The sequence below is a fragment of the Rana temporaria genome, chromosome 3, assembly GCF_905171775.1.
Source record: "Rana temporaria chromosome 3, aRanTem1.1, whole genome shotgun sequence".
NCBI lineage: Eukaryota > Metazoa > Chordata > Amphibia > Anura > Ranidae > Rana > Rana temporaria.
In genome coordinates this window covers 425923254-425945916 of record NC_053491.1, presented here as the reverse complement: position 1 = coordinate 425945916, position 22663 = coordinate 425923254, and the positions used below count along the sequence as shown (strand labels likewise).

The 22663-nt window shown below is 44.8% G+C and overlaps 1 protein-coding gene across 5 annotated transcripts in view; it reads left to right on the top strand.

The window, feature by feature from the left end:
* Positions 1 to 22663, top strand: part of TACC1 (transforming acidic coiled-coil containing protein 1) — a 161939-nt gene that overhangs the window by 121197 nt on the left and 18079 nt on the right. For 3 of the 5 annotated variants that reach the window (XM_040346247.1, XM_040346243.1, XM_040346245.1), the window contains exons 4-6: positions 8236 to 8296; positions 16206 to 16371; positions 16446 to 16492. In XM_040346247.1, the coding sequence (XP_040202181.1) occupies positions 8236 to 8296; positions 16206 to 16371; positions 16446 to 16492 (274 nt within the window). The remainder of the gene's footprint in view (positions 1 to 8235; positions 8297 to 16205; positions 16372 to 16445; positions 16493 to 22663) is intronic. The other 2 variants (XM_040346244.1, XM_040346246.1) reach the window with 1 other exon arrangement.

The following is a 22663-nucleotide window of genomic DNA, read 5'->3' as shown; positions in this document are numbered from 1 at the left end:
TTTAATTTGTAACAGCTGCTGTTTGATTACATTTAAAAATAGTTTTGAAAGAATTTTGAAGATTCATTTCTCCACAATGCCAGTAGATAGATTATTATTATTATTATTATTATTATTATTATTATTATTTATTGTACAGTTACAATGCAATTCAATACAGGAGGATTCAGAGAGCCCTGCCCGTTGGAGCTTACAGTCTTAGGCCCCTTTCACACGGGGCGGATCAGTAATGGTCCACCCCGTGAACCTCCGCTTGCTCAGCGGGGATCGCTCCGTTGATCCCCGCTGAGCCGGCGGATGACAGGGCGGTCCCCGCACACTGTGCAGGGACCGCCCTGTCTTTTCTCCGCCCCCCCATGGGGGGATCGGATGAACACGGACTGTCTGTCCGTGTTCACTCGATCCGATCCACCAGACGGATGGAAAAGTAGTTTTTTCCTCCGTCACACTTTGGCGGATCGGAGCGGGTCGGATGTCAGCGGGCATGTCGCCGCTGACATCCGCGGCTCCATAGAGGAGCACGGAGCCCCCGTTCAGGTCCACAAAAAAAACTGGCAGGCGGACCTGAACGGGCGCTCCGTGTGAAAGAGCCCTAAGAGATGAATGGGGACTTGTTTTAAAGTGCTTTATACTTATTGTTCACAATATGCACGTACTTTAATGTATATAGTCTGGGCACAGGTTCACTTGAAATAAAAACATGGATAGGTCTGCCCCCCAAAAGGTTTCCACTATGGCACCATCCTTTAATTTGAAACAATTTGCAAGCCAATGTTCTCTCACTATGATAGTTAATAAAGGGACTTTAAATGTGCCTAAAGTAGGAATACACAACATGGAAATCATAAAAGCATGAATCTTTTATAATGTTTATAAATAATTAAAACCAAAATACCATATTGCATACGTGTGGTAAACGCATAGATACAGTTACAGAATACTTTATTAATCCCAAAGGGAAAATGGGGAAATTATTACGACACAGACACACTTAACAAAGACAACACAAGATCACAACAGTAACTGAAAAAGATACAAAAACACAACCGCATTACCAATAACAGCCATTAGCACCAAATAAACAAAATTAAAACCTATACTACAAATAAAACATCCATACAATTCAAATACAACATAGAATAAATTACAGATTAAAGTAACGGACAATCAAACTACCGAATATAATTAATACACAACTTTCTCGAACACCACTCTAAATAATAACCAATACACTACTAACATACTATAAAACACAAAATCCTGATCATAAACCAGAATTAAATCTTCACCTCCAGCCCTCACAGAAAATAATTGTATATCTCGATCGCCACAGGCAAAAATTATTTCCTGTGTCTCTCTGTGGTGCATTGTGGGTGTAACAATCTGTCACTGATGGTACTCCACAGACTGACCAGCGTATTGTCTCTCTAAGGCAGTGGTTCTCAACCTGGGGGTCGGGACCCCCTCGGGGGTCGAATGATGATTTGCCAGGGGTCACCGAATCCTGGGCTGTTCCTGATGCCCGCATCACTCTCCCAGCCTTTTTGCGGCCACCCAGCAGGGCTGTCCCTGGAGCTTGTAGACGCCCAGCTGGGCTGTTCCTGGAGCTCACAGCTGTCCACTCGGCCTCTTCGCATTTCAGTTCACAGCATGGCTGGGGAGCAAAGACTAGAGGTCAGCTGACTGGTGAGGAATGTGAAGTGGGAGGGGCTGGAGGAGACCCTATTTTCTGATTTCGGCATATGTGTCACTGCTACGAGACACCACAAAGTCGGAAACAAAGCGAAGCCGGTGACGCAGTGAGTGACACTACCTGTGATTATAGTTGCCATTAAAAGGACTCGGGGAGCACTAAATATCTGTGGGTTAGGGGCGTAAATGACTTGCCTTGCCTTGGGTGCTGACAACCCACGCTAAGAAAATAATTTTACTTTTGGGGGTCCCCACAACTTGGGAAATTTTATCAAGGGGTCACGGCACTAGAAGGTTGAGAACCACTGCTCTAAGGTGTTCGTTTATGAAACTGTGAACATCAGTAATCCCGAGGATCGCCGCTGATCTCGGCTCAAAAACAGTTTATGAAACGGAGATAATCGGGGGAGAACATTGTTATTATCTCCACACACAGAGAATCTATCGTTGACTGACTCTGAAACGGCCAGTTTATGAAGCTGCGATCTCCGCACTTCACTGCTGATCTGTGCCAGAATTCACCCTCCCCGATTCACCAGCTCAGAGGTAGAGAATCGGAGAGAGATGAGAGAATCCCGGGGGAACTGAGGGTGAAGGAGGAAGATTTTGAACTACCTTGTTCAGACCCCCCCCCCCCCCCAAGACAGTAACCATGTCCCCCTGGCATATTTATGTGTGATAGAGAGATGCATACATATTGTATATGTGTGAGAGATCTCTCTCTCTCTCTCTCTTTCTTTCTTTCTTTCTTTCTTTCTTTCTTTCTTTCTTTCTTTCTTTCTTTCTTTCTTTCTTTCTTTCTTTCTTTCTTTCTTTCTTCTTCCTTTTCTTTCTTTTCTTTTCTTTTCTTTTCTTTTCTTTTCTTTTCTTTTCTTTTCTTTTCTTTTCTTTCTTTCTTTCTTTCTTTCTTTCTTTCTTTTCTCTCTCTCTCTTCTTTCTTATATAGATATAAATCTCTCTCTCTCTCTCTCTCTCTCTCTCTCTCCTCTCTTTTCTTTTTCTTTCTCTCTCTCTCTCTCTCTCTCTCTCTTTTTTTTTTTTTTTTTTCTCTCTCTCTTTCTCTCTTTTTTGTTTCTCTCTCTCTCTCTCTCTCTCTCTCTCTCTCTCTCTCTCGTTTTTTGTCTTTCTGTTTTTCTCTTTCTCTCTCTCTCTCCCTCTTCTCTTTTCTTTCTTTCTCTCTCTCTTTTCTCTCTCTCTCTCTCTCTCTCTCTCTCTTTTCTTTCTTTCTCTCTCTCTTTTCTTTCTCTCTCTCTCTTTTCTTTCTCTCTCTCTCTTTTCTTTCTCTCTCTCTCTTTTCTTTCTCTCTCTCTCTCTCTCTCTTTTCTTTCTCTCTCTCTCTCTCTCTCTTTTCTTTCTCTCTCTCTCTCTCTCTCTTTTCTCTCTCTCTCTCTCTCTCTCTCTCTCTCTCTCTCTCTCTCTCTCTCTCTCTCTCTCTCTCTCTCTCTCTCTCTCTCTCTCTCTCTCTCTCTCTCTCTCCAAAAAAACAAGGTTCCGCCCTTACTATGTTTCCCTTTGCAAATCTTGCATATGCGCCGTAGCGCCGAAAGGGGGAGACGCAGGAAGGAGATCATCAGAGGAGCAGCGAGACTTCCCTCTGTGCCGTTCTGAGAAGGAAAGCTAGTGAATGCTAATGACCCAGCATGCAGAGGAGACAGAAACGCGCACACACAGTGTGCCGTTAAAGAATATACCTAGTGCGCAATCACGCCTGACGTCACTCAAGATTGCAGAAGGATTGCTATGGAAACGAACTTACGAGAGTTCCAGTCTTACGAGAGTTCCAGTATTCGGGGGCCATTCTCCACTGTTTGAAGGGTTTGTAGATCGCTTCAATTCACAAAAGGTGAAGCGATCTACACCTATTCATAAACTGGCACATAGAGAACGATCTCCTCTGAGAATGAAGCGGTGAATATATTTCACTGCTTCATAAACGAACATCTTGGGTCTTCATGATGTGGAAGGTCAGAGCCACTGGTCTATAATCCTTGGAGCCACAAGGACATTGTATCTTTGGCACAGGGACAAGACAGGATCTCTTCGGCAACACAGGAGCCTCAGGATCAAGTTAAAGTTGGCGCAGTAGATTGATATGTTTCGCAAATCTAGTTGCTTCCTCAGGATCCACACCAATATTTAAGTGATATCGTATCAATATGTGATAAGCTATTTTAGTTTTCATTATTTTTAAACCATTGTAATAAAGATTTCATGTTTTTATGATTTCCATGTTGTGTAATCCTGCTTAGGCACATTTAAAGTCCCTTAGGCCTCGTACACACCACCGGATCTATCCGCTGGAATTGATCCGCGGATCAGTTCCAGCGGATAAATCCGGTCGTCTGTACGGCCTAGCGGATATTTATCTGCGGAGATTCCTCGGCCCGATCCATTTCAAGCGGATATAAATTTCTTAGCATGCTAAGAAATTTATCCGCTTGAATCGGGTCCAGCGGATTGTACAGACTCACCGGATCAATCCGTCCGCTCCCCTCCCTCACATGCGTCGTAATGATTTGACGCATGCGTGGAAGTACTTGCATTCCGGCGTCGCGCACGTCGCCGCGTCATCATCGCGGCGACGGTGCGACACGTCACCGCGGATGAATTCCGTGTGGATTTTGATCCGATGGTGAGTACAAGCCATCGGATCCAAATCCGGAGGAGGAATCTCCGCTGGAAACGGTCCGGCGGACCATTTCCAGCGGAGATCCCTTTGTGTGTACGGGGCCTTACTTGTCTCTCACTTTTACCTTTTTGAGAAATTATTTATGCTAGATACCTGAGCTTGTAAACACAATAGTAGCAATCATCCAGATTAAACTTTTTTTGGAAACATAACTTTTATTTTGCATAACGCACCTAGGGCAAGAAGGTAAGGAGGAGCAGGGACAAGGGCCACATCAGTGCTTGCCGGTTCCCACTATTCAAATCAAGCAGCAAATTAAAACAAAATGCATCCTTCCCTGATGGTTGACAGTTTTTTTTTTTTTTTTTTTTTCCAGAGGGGGTACCTGTATATCCGTATTTTCTTGGTTGCTTCCTGTCTCTGACCCCCAGGGGTATGGTTGTCATATCCTGCGGCGCACTGTCTCCTGGGAGCTGTGTCATTATTCCCAGGAGTCAGTGCAGATGGCCCCTGCTAATTCTCGCGAGATTCGGAAACCGGTTTATCTTCATTGCCATCACAAAGGGGTGGGAACACCCGACAGCCCGCTGTGATGGCAATGCAGAAGTTTACAGTGCTCCGCGCTGTACAAACTGAGCATGCGTGGGAACGAGCGGTGAGTGCTGGTAGCTCGGCATCTAGCTGATGCTAGAATAGGTGGAAATATGTTCCACAATAAATCGTGTTCTTCAGGAATACCCTTCTTTTACCATTCTAATCGACAACTGCACCACGATTACACACTTTGCGGTACATGTTGTTTGGACCACAGCAATCTGTCCGTACCATGACAGGGCAGGGCCACTTGGCTGTAGTTGCCCCCTGTACCAATAGTTTCCAGTTCTTCCCTAAGCTGTATTTTTTACATTACCCCCAATTCCATCGCACACCTTCCTTGCTAAGTATCCACAATGCAGTGATCTTTACTGCGCCGCCCTCTCTAACATGACACAGACAGCAGAAAATTTACCTAAAGGTTTATCCCTATCCTATTATGTCAAAAGCTTCACTTACACTTTTTAATAAATATGACAGGGATGCCTGAAAAGTAGGTGTGTCTTACTTTTGTTGAGGGCAATGAATTTCAGTTGTAGTTTATTTGCTTAAAGTGGAGGTCTGACGTTGGATGCTTACCAGTTCAGGGCGCCCGCAATGTCAACACCCGAAGCCAATCTGTTCCTCGCTCTCGGGTGCTGCTGCCGCCGCCATCTTCGGTAAGGAAATCAGGAAGTGAAGCCTCGCGGCTTCACTTCCTGGTTCCCTACTGCGCATGCGCGACTCACGCTGCGTGTTCCCACTGGTTCCTTCTGACTTCTGAGACCTGTGTGTCTCCCAGAAGACAGCGGGGGGGACGGAGAAGGCGCCGGAAGTGGCGTAGATACCAGTGGGTGGCTTGAGTATCTATGCCCCGGAAGTGGGAGAAAAATACCTGTATTAGACAGGTATCTGCTCCCCCCCCTTCCCCCTGAAAGGTGCCAAATGTGACACCGGAGGGGGGGGGGGTTGGAGCCGGAAAAGCGCAAGTTCCTTTTTTGGGTGGCACTCCACTTAAAATGTTGCCATTTTACGTTTATCCTAACTCGTTCTGTCTCATGCAAAATATCAATGTACGTTAACAAGGGCATTTGTAGCACGTGGCTGTATAACCATTTTCTCTTCCTTCAATGAGAAAGTTTCCAAATTCCAGGAGCAAGGTGGTCAGTTCGTCAAAATTACACCCGACACCTAACTTTTCTTTTTCCCCATTTGTTTCCTTGTTCTTTTAAATTGCTTGCTGGCTCCAAAGGTGCAATAAGTGGCTCATAAATTCTTCATACATTGTTTTTATTTTTTTATTTTTTTTTAACCTCTTCTTTTTTTTTTCTCCAGAGGTTTCTGGCACGGGAGGACTAGACAGAGGGGCATTTGCCTCAGGCCAGTGCTACCAATAATTATTGGGCCGATGGCCTTAATCGGGGTTTCTCAACCAGGTTTCCATGGAACCCAAGGTTCCTCCAGAGGTTTCTAGGGGTTCCTTGAACAAACTCTGCCTGTTGGATAAGTTCCCACTGACATTTGATAATCTTTTTAGCCATCTGTAAAGCCTAGTACACACCATTTAGTTTTTTTTTGTTCAACACAGCTCCGTTTTAGAGCCTCTGTACTAACAATCCAATGCTAGTACAGCGGTCTCCCCACTGAGCTGTTATGTTCTGACAGGGGGACTTGCCCCCTACCAGAACACTTAGGTCAGACCGGCTGCCATACACACGGGCCAAATGTCGGACAGTTTTTATTGAACTACCCGAGGCCGCCTGACATTCGGCACGTGTGTACTAGGCTTAAGGGGGTCATTCCTCCCAAAGACCACAAATGTAAGGAGCATTTTTCCCACTGACCATATTACTAATGTATCATGAGTTGTAAATATAGTCATTTTTAGCAGGGGTTTCCTGAGACCGTAAAGGTGCATATCTACGCTGGCCGCTAGGTGGCGCTTCCGTCGTTTTCGGCGTAGAATATGCAAATGACCTAGATACACTGATTCACAAATTTACGTACGCCCGGCACTATTTTTTTACGACGTTTACGTTAGGCTTTTTCAGCGTAAGGTTGCTCCTGCTATTATGAGGCGTACGCAATGTTAAGTATGGACGTTGTTCCCGTGTCGACTTTTGAATTTTTTACGTCGTTTGCGTAAGTCGTTCGCGAATAGGGCTGGACGTAATTTATGTTCACGTCGAAACCAATGACGTCCTTGCGGTGTACTTTGGAGCAATGCACACTGGGAAATTCCACGGACGGCGCCAATGCGCCGTTCGGGAAAAACGTCAATCACGTTGGGTCACCATCCATTTACATAAAACACGCCCCCCTCATACTCATTTGAATTGGGTGCGCTTACGCCGGCCCCATTTACGATACGCCGCCGCAACTTACGGAGCAAGTGCTTTGTGAATACTGCACTTGCCCGTGTAAGTTGCGGCGGCGTAGCGTAAATAACATACGCTACACCCGCACAAACTTACGGCGGGCTACTTGAATCTAGCCCTATATATTGTAGATCTCAGGTCTGATCAGGGAGCAGATGACACAATGTCCAGCAGGGGGAAGTCCTTCAGAAAGAAAACTTCCTTCGCAGTTTTGAAATGCAATTTGACCAAATGGAAAGAGCCACAAAGAAAGCTGATGCTGAACAATGGTAATGTGCATCAGAATAAATGTTGCTTGGGTGGTATGGTTTTCTTTGGCCCACAGAAACCTTTTCCTACCATGAGGGCCACCTAGTTGTGTTTGGCCTAGGCCAGAATTCCCAGTTCTCCTCTGAGCCCCGGCATGAAAAAGACTGGGCAGTACTGAATCTAGAGGCATCATGGGTAGCCATGGAGTAGAGCATAGTGAATGCATGTGGCATGGAAAATTAAGCAGTTGGTGAAACAATTTTTTTAAATGTTGGCTTACTGATTAAAAGTCTGATGTTAAACCATATAACAGCGATGGCGAACCTTGGCACTCCAGATGTTTTGGAACTACATTTCCCATGATGCTCATGCAGTGTACTGGAGCATCATGGGAAATGTAGTTCCAAAACATCTGGGGTGCCAAGGTTTGCCATCACTGCCATATAATGTTTTTTTGTTTGTCCCCCCCCCCCCTAAGTACCCCGTACATACCCAGCCACCATAGTGTGGTCATTTTAGTGCTTGTAAAGCTGAATTGTATGTATTCCCCAGCATGCTGAAAGATATATGATCCATGCATGAGCAGAGTTTGGTGCATTCCATCAGCTCCATGTTTCTTCTCGTGCCGTTACCCTTTGTATGTAGTCTGCGATGTTGCAGTAAAATGTGATAAAACAGATTTGTAATCATCATACTATTTTTTTTTTTTTTCAGGAACAGCTGCAAAGTGCAGAATTATGAGGGATCATCTCTGGTTCTGGATGTCTGCAACCAGGTTAGTAAATCAAGTGACTCAAAGCTGACACTTTTTCTTGTGTTCCGTGTATAGCCTATTTATTATCCACTTCTTCCCTCATCCTTTATATACCCCTATGGAATTTCTGCTATAGGTTTATTGATTTGGCAAGAAAGTGGCATTATTTAAAATGACAAAGTATAACATATCGTTTATTTCAGGACATACCAGGCTTTCTTTCAATGATCCCATTTTGTAAAATATATTTTATTTATTATGCAGTCTACGGGCAAAAAGACAATCAGCTGGAACCATGTGTATGGGCATATGCCCAAAGTACTTTGTTTTTGGGTGCTGTTGTTGCATTGAGTCAGTCTCCCCTAGAACGCTGTTGACCCCTTTTTAATAGAGTCTTATGCCGCGTACACACGATCGTTTTGCGGCATGAAAAAAATGACGTTTTTAAAAAACTTCATTTAAAATGATCGTGTGTGGGCTTTACATAATTTTTCATGTTCTGAAAAACGACAATTTTTTTTCCCGAACATGCTACACTTTTAAACAACGTTTTAAACGATGTTGTTTTCCTGGTTGTAAAAAATGGTTGGGTGTGGGCTAAAACGACATTAAAAATCTGCGCATGCTCAGAAGCAAGTTATGAGACGGGAGCGCTCGTTCTGGTAAAACTACCGTTCATAATGGAGATAGTACATTCATCACGCTGTAACAGACAGAAAAGCGCGAATTGTCTTTTACTAACACGGAATCAGCTAAAGCAGCCCAAAGGTGAATAGAACTTCCCCTTTATAGTGCCATTGTACGTCACCGCGCTTTGCTAGAGCATTTTTTAAAAACGATGGTGTGTGGGCAAAGTCGTTTTTAATGATAAAGTTGGAAAAACTTTGTTTTTTCAACATGCTGAAAAACGTTTTTTTTCATGCTGAAAAATGATCGTGTGTACGCGGCATTAGAAGTAACGATGGGCAGAGGTTTACCAATCTGTGAAAAGCTGTGTCTAAAAATTGTCAAACTATTTCTGAATAATGTTCCTTACCACTTCAGCCCCGGACCATTTGGCTTCCAAATGACCGGGCCACTTTTTGCGATTTTGCACTGTTTCGCTTTAGCGACATGGCTCACAAACAAAATTGATGTTTTTTTGTTTTCACAAATGGAGCTTTCTTTTGGTGGTATTTGATCACCTCCTGCGGTTTTTATTTTGCGCTATAAACAAAAAAAGTGACAATTTTGAAAAAAAAACAATATTTTTTACTTTTTGCTAATAATAATAATAAATATCCCCAAAAAATATATAAAAAAAACACATTTCTTTCTCAGTTTAAGCTGTTATGTATTCTTCTACATATTTTTGTTAAAAAAAAAGTCATAAGCGTATATTGATTGGTTTGCGCAAATGTTATAGCGTCTACAAAATAGGGATAGTTTTATGGCATTTTTACAAAAAAAATTTCTATTAGTAATCGCGGTGATCAGCGATTTTAATCGTGACTGCGACATTATGGCGGACACTTTTGACACTATTTTGGGACCATTGTCATTTATACAGCAATCCGTGCTATAAAAATACTGTGTAAATGACACTGGCAGGGAAGGCGTTAAACACTAGGGGGAGAGGAATGGGTTGAGTGTGTCCTAGAGAGTGATTCTAACTGTGAGGGGGCTGGGCTACCAGTGACACGACTGTTATCACTGCTCCTGATGGAAGGGAGCAGTAGATCAGTGTCCTGTCCCTAGGCAGAACAGGGAAATGCCTTGCCCACATAGGCAACTCCTCGTTCTGCAGCTCCGTGACACTATCGCGGACATAGAGTCCAACGGGTCCCGCACGCACGGTCACGGAGCATGCCGCGGGCGCGTGCCCGCATGGCAGCAAATTCAAAGCAACGTACGGGTATGTTGCTTTGCGCAGCCGTGCAATTCTGACGACGTATATCGGCATTATCTGGTCGGAAAGTGGTTAATAACGGGCACAATTCTGTGATGGACATCACTGCATGCACTCAGTAATACTTCCAAAAATCACTGTCTGCATGATTGAGCTTTACCTTGCATTTTTGGATGGCACGGCAAAGAAGAAGCTACCGTATTTATCGGGGTATTGCGTGCTCCGGCGTATAGCGCGCACCCCTAATGTGGACCCCCATTCCTGTAAAAAAAACATTTTAGTACTTACAGTTTTGGTGTCTTGCGCGGCATCCATCTGGCGGCCTCGTCGGGTCCGACGTCCGTCTGCGGCTTCGGTGGTGTCCTCCGCCGCTCGATCCCTGCTTCCCGCGCAGAGTTTGAACCACTGCCCCGGCATATACCGAGCGCAGTACACTCGGGTATAGTCGGGCAGGCTGGGCTCCTCTCGCGGTCACGTCCTGTACGTCCAAACTCGGCGCGGGTATCGGCGTATATCGCGCACCCACGATTTTGCCCTGATTTTCAGGGCAAAAAAGTGCGCGGTATACGCCGATAAATGCGGTATATCTGAACATGATCGAGAAACGCCGCCATCTTCTCTGGGCCAATGTTTATTTAAAATGGTCTTTTCCAAAGTTGAAAACTGTTCTGCAGTCAGAAATTCGTTTTGGCAACCATGGGCACCGCATCCTACGGATTAAGGAGCAGAGGGGCCTTCTGGCTTGTTAGCGCTCGGTTCAAAAGCCTTCATCTCTGATGGTACGGGGGTACATTAGTGCGTATGGAAGGACAGCTTAAACATCTGGAAAGGCACCTTCAGTGCTGAGAGATATATTACAATGGCATATTCTCGGGCAAGAATGGGGCAACGTACTTCTCCCAAAACTCCAGCAACACTTGGAACAGGGGTTGTATTTATTTCAAAGCTGAGCTGCTTTTCCAAGTGGTCTTTGTGTTCTTTCTTCCACACCCTGTATTTTTGCTGACTTGTATATTGACTGATGTGGGCGGCACGGGATAGACACACAGCTTGAAAGGAGCACATGTAACCTGAGAAACACATCTGAACACCATACAGATGGAAAAGCCCAATGAATGCAGTTCTGTATGCGTTCTAAAACCACTAAATACATTTTTCAATGCAACTAATATACAGTAAGTCCCTGAAGCTGCTGTGGTGTGATCCTCTTGTACTGTAGACAGGGGACAGCAGGATTGGCATAAAAAAGCCAGTTGATTGTGCTGCATTCACATGTGCTGATAGGAAGAGAGAACTGAGAGAGCAGAGGAATGAGCTCTTCAGTCAGCTGCTGCTCCCTCACCATCTGGCGACAGGTTGGGGGCAGTAAGTTGACAAGCTATATACAACCGCCGCCCAATTTATTAGGTACACCAGCTCAATTGCTTGTTAACACAAATTGACAATTGGCCAATCACATGACAGCAACTCAATGCATTTAGGCATCTAGACATGGTGAAGATGACTTGCTGAAGTTTAAACTGAGCTTTAGAATGGGGAAGAAAGGGGATTTAAGCGGAGTTCCGCCTAAAAATGGAACTTCTGCTTTTCAGAATACCCCCCCCAAATACAGGTGTTTTTCTCCCACTTTCTGGCATAGATAACCGAGCCACCCGTGGGTATCTACGCACTTCCGGTGCCCCCCCCCCCCCCAATACAGGTGTTTTGCTCCCACTTGCTGGCATAGATACCCGAGCCACCTGTGGGTATCTACGCCACTTCCGGTGCCCTCCCCCCCCCTGCTTTCTTCTGGGAGACGCACGGGTCCCAAAAGACAGCAGGGACCAGTGGTATCGCACAGTGTGAGTCGTGCATGCGCAGTAGGGAACCAGGAAGTGAAGCCGCAAGGCTCCCTTACCGAAGATGGCGGCGGCAGCACCTGAGAACCGAGCGATAGATCGGCTTTGGGTGCCAACATCGCGGGCACTCTGGACAGGTAAGTGTCCTTATCTTTTAAAGAAAAAAAAATATTTGACGGTCCTCCGATCTTTGAACGTCACATGGTTGTTGGTGCCAGATGGGCTGGTCTGAGCATTTCAAAAACTGCTGATCTACTGAGATTTTCACACATAATCATCTTTAGGGTTTACAGAGAATGGTCTGAAAAACTGTCCAGTGAGCAGCTGTTTTAGACAAAAATTCCTTGTTGATGTCGGAGGCGAATGGGCAGACTGGTTCAAGATGAAAGAAAGGTGACCGTAACAAATAACCACTCGTTACAACCAAGGTATGCAGAATACCATCTCTGAATGCACAACACCTCAAACCTTGAAGCAGATGGGCTACAGCTGCAGAAGACCACACCAGGTGCCACTCCTGTCGGCTAAGAACAGGAAACTGAGGATGCAATTCTCACAGGCTCACCAAAATTCGACAATAAAAAATTGGAAAACGTTGCCTGGTCTGTGAGTCTTGATTTTCAGCTGCGACATTCAGATGGCCGGGTCAGAATTTGGCATAAACACAATGGATCCATCCTGCTTTGTATCAATGGTTCAGTCTGGTGGTGTGTAATTGTGTGGAGGATATTTTCTTGGCACACTTTGAGCCGCTTGGTACCAATTGAGCATTGTTTAAACGTGAGGGCCTACCTGAGTATTGCTGCCGACCATGTCCATCCCTTTATGACTACAGTGTCCCCGTCTTCTGATGGCTCCTTTCAGCAGGATAATGTACCATGTCACAAAGATCAAATCATCTCACCACTGGACAATGAGGTCCCTGTACTCTAATGGCCTCCACAGTCACCACATCTCATCCAATAGAGCACCTTTGGGATTTGATGGAATGGGAGATTCCCATCATGGATGTGCAGCTGAAAAATCTGCAGCAACTGCGTGATGCCATCAAGTCACTATGGACCAAAATATCTGAGGAATGTTTCCAACACCTTGTTAAATCTATTCCATGAAGAATTAAGGCAGTTCTGAAGGCAAAAGGGGGTCCAACCCGGTTCTAGCAAGGTGCACCTAATAAAGGGGGTCCAACGCGGTTCTAGCAAGGTGTACCTAATAAAGTGACCGGTGAGTGTAAATGTTTAAAGCAAAATTCCAGCTGGTTTCCTCTTCATCCTCCCCAGCATTGGCGGCTCTTTGTGCTGCATAGACCCAGTGCTTACATCATGACATTGGCGCTGGTCTGTATGCCCAGGACAATTTGATGTTGTATCCTCCAGGCTTGGATAAATGGGTTGAATGAGACTGTGCATCATTCAACCAAGAGGACCCATGCTGCAGGACAGAGGGTAGTGGTGCTGCGTGGAGAGCAGGGCTCAAGTCCTGCGGGAACGCGTGGGAACGGAGTTCCTGCACTTTTTTCACAGCAGGAACTCGGTTCCCTTTGCAGGACTAGAGCAGCCAAGAGCAGCCGAACCGCCCGAGCCAATCCTTCACTAAGCGGCGATGCCCAGCTCGAGTCACTGTCAAGGGGTCTGCCACGAGTTATCACGGGATTTAGAAAGAAGCACGTTCTTTCTAAACCCCGCTATAACTCGCGGCAGACCCCCGCAATGTCTCCTGGGAACAATGACAAAAGCTCCCAGGAGACATTGCGGCATCGAGGAAGTGACGAAATACCCGCACACTACCCGATGAATCCATATACAGGAAGCGGCCAGTAACATGCGGTTTAGTAATTATGCATATGAGCGTTTTTTTTTTTTTTTTTGGGTGGAGTGGATCTTGGGTGGGAGTTCCCACACTTTTTTTTCCCCCAGGACTCGACCCCTGGTGGAGAGGGTGCGTTTGGTTTGGTTGCCAACCAAGTTATTTAAAAAAAAAAAACTGGACATGGGCTCTGACCGCAGTAGAGAAAAGTGAGCTCATTAGCCTGGTTCTGCTGTCTGGGATTACATTGGAAATCGCAGACCTGGATGGACGCACATGGATCTTTTTGGCAGGACACGACTCCCAAATATGTATTTTCTCTGTGTATTTAGCCGTTTGTCTGGAGTTCAGCTCTACGCATTCCTGTCTCTCACTCTATTGGCTCTCTGCCACTCTCTTGTTTTATCATAGGTTTCTAGTACTGATACAATTGGCTCAAATCACAATGGTTTAACACGAGGATAATGATGTCTAATTTAACACTAATTCGAATTTTCAAATCGGATTAAGAAAATTCACATGTTTGCATGATTGTAAGAACTTGTTCAGACGTGTGGCCAGAGGGTGGTAAAAGCAGGCGGCCGAGCTGCAGTTTTAGTGCTCCCGACCTCCCACCTAAACAGACATGCAGCCGCTTGGGGCTGTACACGTGCCATGGTCACAGCATTGATGAAACCCTCTCATGTTTAACAGGCTTGCACTGCCGCCAAAGCCGTATCATTCAAGGGAATAGGGCTGTGCTGCATCGGCAAGCAATACACATGGTTGCGGCACAGTGTCTGCATTTTCAGGGTTAAAATGGGCAGGGAGGAAGCGACATACCACCTAGCAACGATGGCCGCGTGTCAGAATGAGCCCTAAGAATACCCCCTCACAATATTCTTTGTAGTTTCTAGGGTTGGTGGGTTCAGTTACTGATGGGAAACAGGACATGTAGTACTTTGCCCCTTCTCTCTTGGTGCCCTGTAATGCTGGCTGTGTGTCGGGCAGAGAACCCCAATCTTGGCGTGCAGCCATCTGACATTGCAGCTAGCAAGTACGCAGCTTCTTTGCTAGCGAGTGCTTGTCTTCAGATTGCATCACTTGTTCAGGGGCAATCCCCAGCAAGAGGAATGCAGAGGGAGGTGCGTCATGTCAGCCCCACCTCTCTGCATTGCTCTTGCCGTTGCTTGCCTTGATCTAGTGCTGGGAGCTGAAGACAGTTGCTTGCTGCCAAATGTGGCCTCTCCATGTTGGCTGTGGTGTTGAGCAGCCATGCTCTGAGGGAGGGTGACCTGTCCTACATTGCAGCTAGTGTTACAGGGGATCTATGAAGGTTGGAGCAAGTACTTCATGTCATTGTCATCAGGAACTGATTGCTATTAAAAACCATCTTAATGCTCAGTTTTTATACTGCTGTGACCCCAAAGTCATGTGACTTTGCATTGCTAATTGCTTGCAATGATGTGACATCAGTGCGACTTTTAATGTTTTGCGGCTTTGCCAAATCATAACAATACGTGACACATATTATTGAACTTACAAAACCCTCTGAAATTGCAGCCAAAGAAACAACTTCCTTGTGACTTTAACATTGCAGTCTATGGCACTCCTGTCGTCGCAAGGAAGATGCAGCTATTTTTATTTATTTTTTTGTTTCGCTACAACTTGAGCTGCAGCAGTTAAAGGGGTTTTAAACCTTTGTGTGTTTTCACCTTAATGCATCTATACATTAAGGTGAAAAAACACCCTGCAGTCACCCCCCCGAGCCCCTGTTTTACTTACCTGAGCCCTGAATCTCAGTGGGCGCGATCCCGCGTTGCTTCCCCCCAGGTCTTGTCGCCTCTTCATTGGATGATTGATAGCAGCAAAGGCCATTGGCTCCCGCTGCTGTCAATCGCATCCAATGAGGCAGCCGCCGGGGGGCGGGGCAGAGTCATACAATTGGCGGCTATGGACGCGATTGTGTGGCACGGTAGCGGGCCCGCAAGCTAACTCCCTTGGGAGAGAGCTTCCCAGAGGGCTTGGCTCTTGCGGAGAGGAGCCGCGAGAGCTGTCGAGGGACCCCAGAAGAGGAGGATCCGTGCCACTCTGTGCAAAACTGCACAGTGGAGGTAAGTATGACATGTGTTTTTCATTTTTTTTTTTTCTTTTTAATAATTGCGGAACCTTTACAACACATTTTTAAGACCGAAATGAATGTGTTTTGACTTGTCACGTGACTTTGTGTCGCATGAAGTCGCAACACTGTGAACCAGGGCTTGGAGCTTTTCAGACATATTATGCTGTTTGGCCGTGTAACCAAAAATGTGTAAGATTTTGTTATTGCAAATACCATTTGTAAAGTTTCCTTTATTGTGTTACTTTTAAATTTTGTAATGAATTTTATCAGCAACTTATATTGAAAATCTATTTTCAGCAAGAAGACGATTCTCCTAGCATTGAGAAGCGAGAGGGCCATGCTACGGATGAGGAGAAACTAGCGTCGGCTCCAGTTACCAAGCAGGCGGACGTGGGGGTCAAGGGTCACCACGAAGAAGAACAGGAGTTTTTTGAGTGTCCTAATGAGTCCGCATCAGGTACAGGTAAGGTTATGGTGATGTGTGTTGTAGGAATTGTTTCTTCCCACAATTACAGTAACTCATTGCTTCCTTTTTAGGCCTTGCAAAGCCTCCACCTGCAGGGGACAATAACCTGAACTCCCAAGTGAGTAACTTTGTACTGTATATGTATTTTCTTATCTTCCCAGCTTCTACAATATCTATGCAAAACATGCTACCAGCCAGAAACTATAACTTACTACACAAGAGTCCTTAATTTTTTATATATATCCCTGGAAATCAAAGGGAAAAACCTGCATCTTAAAGAAAGGTGTTGGGCATACCAAATGTACACTGCATAGGAGAATGACGACACCACATGCTCTGTCACAGTAAGGCCGATTTCACACCGAGGCTTCGGTGGTAAAGCGCTGCTATTTTTAGCGGCGATTCACCGTCATTTTTTGCGGAGGTATTCGGCCGATAGCAGGGTGCTTTTAACCGGTGGCCGAAAAGGGGTTAAAACCGTCCGCAAAGCTCTCTTGCAGCAGCGGGATGGACACGCTGCCCATTGATTTCAATGGGCAGGAGCGGTAGAGGAGCTGTATACACACCTCTCCTTCACCGCTCCAAAGATGCTGTTTGCAGGATTTTTTTATTTTTTTAATAACAATTTTTATTTTGTATGTCAATTAAAACAAAGTAGCAGTACATATGTAGTAAAGAGACAAAAATATTAATAATTATAAGAACGTGTCCAAAGCATGCATAGTGCAGGTGAGGGAAGGGGTATCCACCTCCGATCCCCAGCACTACAACTGTACACACAAAACAACCAAAAATAAACAAGAAATACAGAAAAGAAACAAAAGGGAGAAAAGAGAGAGGGTAAGCTAGATAGGGTAGAATACCAAGGTACCTCGATGACTTCGCTGCCGGCTCACGGTGGGTATCCTGGCCGTAATTTTTTCCATTAGCTCTACGCCTGGGATGGGGGAACTGTTTTCTTCCAGTGGAGGGCTATTAGGCACCTCGCCGCTGTAAGGACATGTCTGAGGAGTTTTTTTATAGGGTTTATCTATGTTTGGTTGAGAGAGGCCCAGGAGGAAGAGTTTCGGGGTCATGGGTATGGGTGTCTGCAGGAGTTTTTTTAACGTCCTGCCAGCGCATGTCATTGGACTTGATAAAACACAGTGGACCAACACCAGCAGATGACATGGCTCCCTAAATCATCACTGACTGTGGAAAATTTAGCATTTCGTTTGGAATTCAAGGTGCCAGAGTTTTGAGGAAGAGTGGAGAGGCACCTGCCCACACTGCCAAAAGTACCAATATCTGGTTTAATGGTCATGGTATCACTGTGGTTGATTGGCCAGCAAACTCGCCTTACCTAAACCCCATAGAGAATCTGTGGGGTATTTTTTAAGAGGAAGATGAGACACCAGACCCAACAATGTAGACGAGCTGAAGGCCGATATCAAAGCAACCTGGGCTTCCATAACACCTCAGCAGTGCCACTGGCTGATCACCTCCATGCTACACCACATTGATGTAGTAATTAATGTAAAAGGAGCCCTGACCAAGTATTGAGTGCATACTATACTGCAGGGTGTGTGCGGTGAGGTCAGTGGCTGGTGAGGCACTAGCTAGTATCAGAGCCAGGTACACACAGGCTAAATACGCCACAATCGTTGGAGCGAGAGCAATAATTCTAGCATTAGACCTCCTCTGTAACTCTAAAGCCTCTTACACACGATCGGCTTTTCCAATAGAAATTGTGTGATAGCAGGATGTTATCGGATAATCCGAGCGTTTGTATGCTCCATCGGACAACTGTTGTCAGATTTTCCAACAACAAATGTGGGATAGCATGGCTCTGATTATGGGTAAATCTTATACACACAAACCATGTAATTTCCTTGTAGTTCAAGGGGCTTGTCTGGAAGGGGAGCATTTGTCTTTTAGACACATGCCCCCTTCTATAACACTGCAGTGAGAGGCGTGCCTCCACTGCAGCATTTTTACTGGACAGCTGGGGCTAATAGTACTTTACTATTGGTCCAACACTCCAAGCTGTCCATTGAGCTCAGTGCCTCTGACAAGAAGGAGAGGCACTGTGAGCCCATCCTCTCAGTCTGCTGCAGAGTGTGCCAGCTTGTATTTAAACTGGCAGCTCTGTATGTAGCTTCTGTCAGGCTGTGCAAGGAGCCCTGTATCTCTGGAACCATAGTGGTGGGGTAGCACTTAGGTCTCTGTGACCTCAGGTCGCCGAGTTACGACGCTCAAAGCTTGTCATAGCTCGCCTCACCTGACTGCACGTCCTTACTATACTGTACATGGACATAATTGTCAGTAAGTCAACGTTTCTGTATTCAAATTTTGAGATACTGAATTTTGAGTTTTTTACTAGCTGTAAGCCGTAATCATAAAAATTTAAAATAAACGCTTGAAATGTATCGCTCTGTGTGTTACGCATCTTCGGTATATAAAATATACGAGTTTTACTTTTTGAATGGAATTACTGAAAATATTTTTTTTTCTGATGTTCTTATTATTTGAGATGCACCTGTATATTGTACATTTGCATCAGTCCCTTCCCTCAAGCTTATAATCTAAGGTCCCTAACTCGCATTCATACATAAAACTACTAAGGCCAATTTAGACAGGAGCCAAGCATACCAGCATGTCGGTGGGAGGAAACCGGAAAACTAGAAGGAAACCTACGCAGGCACAGGGAGAGATTGCAAACTACAGTCAGGTATTGCTGTGAGATTTGAACCGACGACCCTAATACTGCTGGGTGGAAGTGCTATCCACTCTGCTGCCCAATCTGCATGTGTTCACGCACTGCAAAGATGCGTCAGTGTGTCACTCAAGCATTTTTACACTCTAATGCCTCATTCACAAGGGGTGTATGCATTTTTGCTCTGTGTAAGGGCCGTGAACACACACAGGTGTTCCTTGCATCCACCTGCTGGCAGTCCCATAGCTGACAATTTGGATGGAGCAGCTGCACAGACACGGCCGCTGCTCCAAATGTGTCATCTGTGCAGGAACAAGTGTGGGTGCACAGCCCCCCGCACAGACAGAAGCTCTAACCCTTCTCTATTCTATTGGTAATGAAACAAAGTTTAGGTTGTGTTGGGAATGGGATATACCTGTGAGTTATAAGGGACGTTTCCCCTAGGAGGACACTGCCCTCTGGTGGAATTTTTAGGGGTCAGCCTTTTCTTATGCTCAGAGATTGTTGGGTTTGGTGATAATAATCATAGGAATCTTGTATGTCAGAGGGGAACTGGAGAGAGACTTCAGGTGACAGTTTTGTTTTAATTTCAACATGTTAATTGTTTGAAAGTTTAAAAAATATAAAGAACTATGAAAGCACATAGAGAGACCAGGGGTGAATCATGAAATCAGTGGGCCGATGTGCAAGATCAAAAGTGGGCTCCCTTATGCAGCGAGAAAGAAACATAAGTGTGCCGTGGCAAAAAGTAGGCATAGTATAAATTGCGCTAAATAATGGGCGAGGCTTAAAGGAGGGGCGGTTAAATAGTCGGAGATGACTTGTATAGTGCAGAATGTGGTAATGTTAAATAGAAAGTACCTGGATCCTGCCCAGTTTTTGGCTGGTGGGAGTGTGGGGGTCGTCAAACACCCCCCCCCCCCCTTCCGTAGCCTTACCTTGCAATAAAGAGGTGGGGCTCCTCGCTCCAGCTTGCCAAGGGAAGACCTGGGGCCATTGTTTCTCCTCCCGGATGAATTGGAAGTGGGTCCTGAGACCCGATTGGCCGGGAGTTCTGAGAGTCCCTGGCTAGTCAGGTCTCAGGACCCGCTTTCTGATTGGCCGGGAGCAGAAGCAGGAAGACATTAGCGAATACTAATTTTCTAAGGGCTCTGCACCCCAAACCCATCCTTTTTTGGAGCCTCAGGCTCTAATCATGTGCGTCCAACAAAAACAAAATTAAAATCCATGCGTCCTGCGCCCTGCATGGGGATTAGGAGCTGAGCGCATGGATTAGGGGGGCGGCACCCCTGCGCCCATATTGGAGTGCCCGCCACTGGTCCTGGCCTTGCTCAGTTGAGTGGCGCACAGGTTTCTTTGGTGAGAGAGACCCCTCAGGCCCAGCCCAGGTGTATAAAATTGCAGTGAAAGTATTTGGGTACTGGCCCTGCTGAGCGGAGTGTAGGATTTCCAGTGACTCATAAAAGCGGTAAAATGAGAGATGTGCCCAGGATAATAAAGTGGCATTGGTTAGCATGGACAGCCAGAGAGCCATTATCTTCTTTACCGGAAGTGCTTTTTTATACACTTTCACTTTAGCAATCAAGTCACGTAAAGGGGAGCCTTTGAGGATAGACATGGGAATGCTTGTTTCTGAAGATGCAGGCTCTGGGGCTGTCATTCTTATCCTCACTTGGATACATAGGGAGTCGCCTGCAATAATGCAACCAGTGAAATGTTGGGACATCTGCTGTACACTATTCCAGATCAGCAACTCGCAAATAGTGAAGGATGGAAAAGGATAATGACTTCTTGTATTGCACCTTGCTAAGGTCAGCAGTGGTGGGTACCAAGGGCCAGATTCACAGAGCAGATACGACGGCGTATCTCCTGATACGCCGTCGTATCTGTTGTTCTATCTATGCGACTGATTCATAGAACCAGTTACGCATAGATAGCCATAAGATCCGACAGGTGTAGTTGTTTTACACTGTCGGATCTTAAGATGCAATACCACGGCCGCTGCTGAGGGGAGTTTGCGTCGTAAACCAGTGTCGGGTATGCAAATTAGGAGTTACAGCGATCCACGACGGTTTTTCGCGTTCGCTACGTCGCCGCTAGTCTAGTTTCCCGTTTTTTTTTTTTTGCTGCCTTAACTTTACACAGCAATCATATTGCTGTATAAAGTATGGCCGTCGTTCCCGCGTCTAAATTTAAAAAATAACGTTGTTTGCGTAAGCCGTCCGGGAATACGGAATTACGCTACGCGCGTCACCGTTCGAAAAAATGACGTCACGTTGTGCAAAGCACGGCGGGAGTTCGGAAACGGAGCTTGTGCGGTAGGTCCGCCGCGGGAGCGCGCCTAATTTAATTGGCACACGCCCATTTGAATTGGCCCGCCTTGCGCCGGAGGCCGCCGGCGTAGGTTTTCATCGCAAGTGCTTGGTGAATCAGGCACTTGCGATGAAAAATTGCGGCGGTGTAACGTATCTAGGATATGTTACGCCGCCGCGATTCTACGTGAATCTGGCCCGAAATGTCTATGGTGGCAGGTTCCTTCTAACAGGTCAGGGGCTTCAAGAAAAAAAAATGTAAATGGGCTAATACTGATTATATATATATATATATATATATATATATATATATATATATATATATATATATATATATATATATATATATTAATTTTTTTTTTTTATATATATATATATATATATATATATATATATATATATATATATATATATATATATATATATTAATTTTTTTTTTTTTATATATATATATATATATATATATATATATATATATATATATATATATATATATATATATATATATATATATGTATGTTTTATTTCTTAAAGCAGCAGTATTCTTTTGTTGCCCTATCCCAACTTTTTTTGAGATGTGTTGCTGCCATCAATTTCAAAATTGCTGTAATTTGTTTTTTTTAAATGGTAAATTTTTTTCAGTTTTAAACCATTCAAAAGGTTTTCTATTAAGCAAAAAAAGGGGTTTGAGATTTGTAAATCATTGCATTCCGTTTTTTTTATGAAGATTTTACACAGCATCACAACTTTTTAGAAATTGGGGTTGTAATATTTGTTATCCCATGCAGTATATTATGGAGTCAGCAGGTGGCAGCAGATAAGAGTTGATTATTAGGACTCGTGTGCAAATTGCACTGATTGCCTTCCTTTCAGACCACAGTTTTATTTGTTAGTACATTTCTGTTATTGAATTGTCGTAGCTTATGGTTGTTATTTTAGTTTTGGGTGGCAGTCAGATTTCTGTACTTGAATTCCCAGGTCTGCCAGGGACATTATAAACATTAGCAATTAAAAATCTTTGTGGCTTATTTGAGTGTATGGAATTTGCATGCTGAAATAGTACCCCCAAAAATCCTATGTGTATGTAGTATTGTGATTTGTTAGAAATCGGATCCCTATAATTTACCAGTCCAATAGTAAGCATCAGACATAATGGTATTAATTTTAAAGGAGTTGTAAAGGTAAAAAAAAAAAAAAAAATCCTAAATAGCTTCCTTTACCTTAGTGCAGTCCTCTTTCACTTACCTCATCCTTCCATTTTGCTTTTAAATGTCCTTATTTC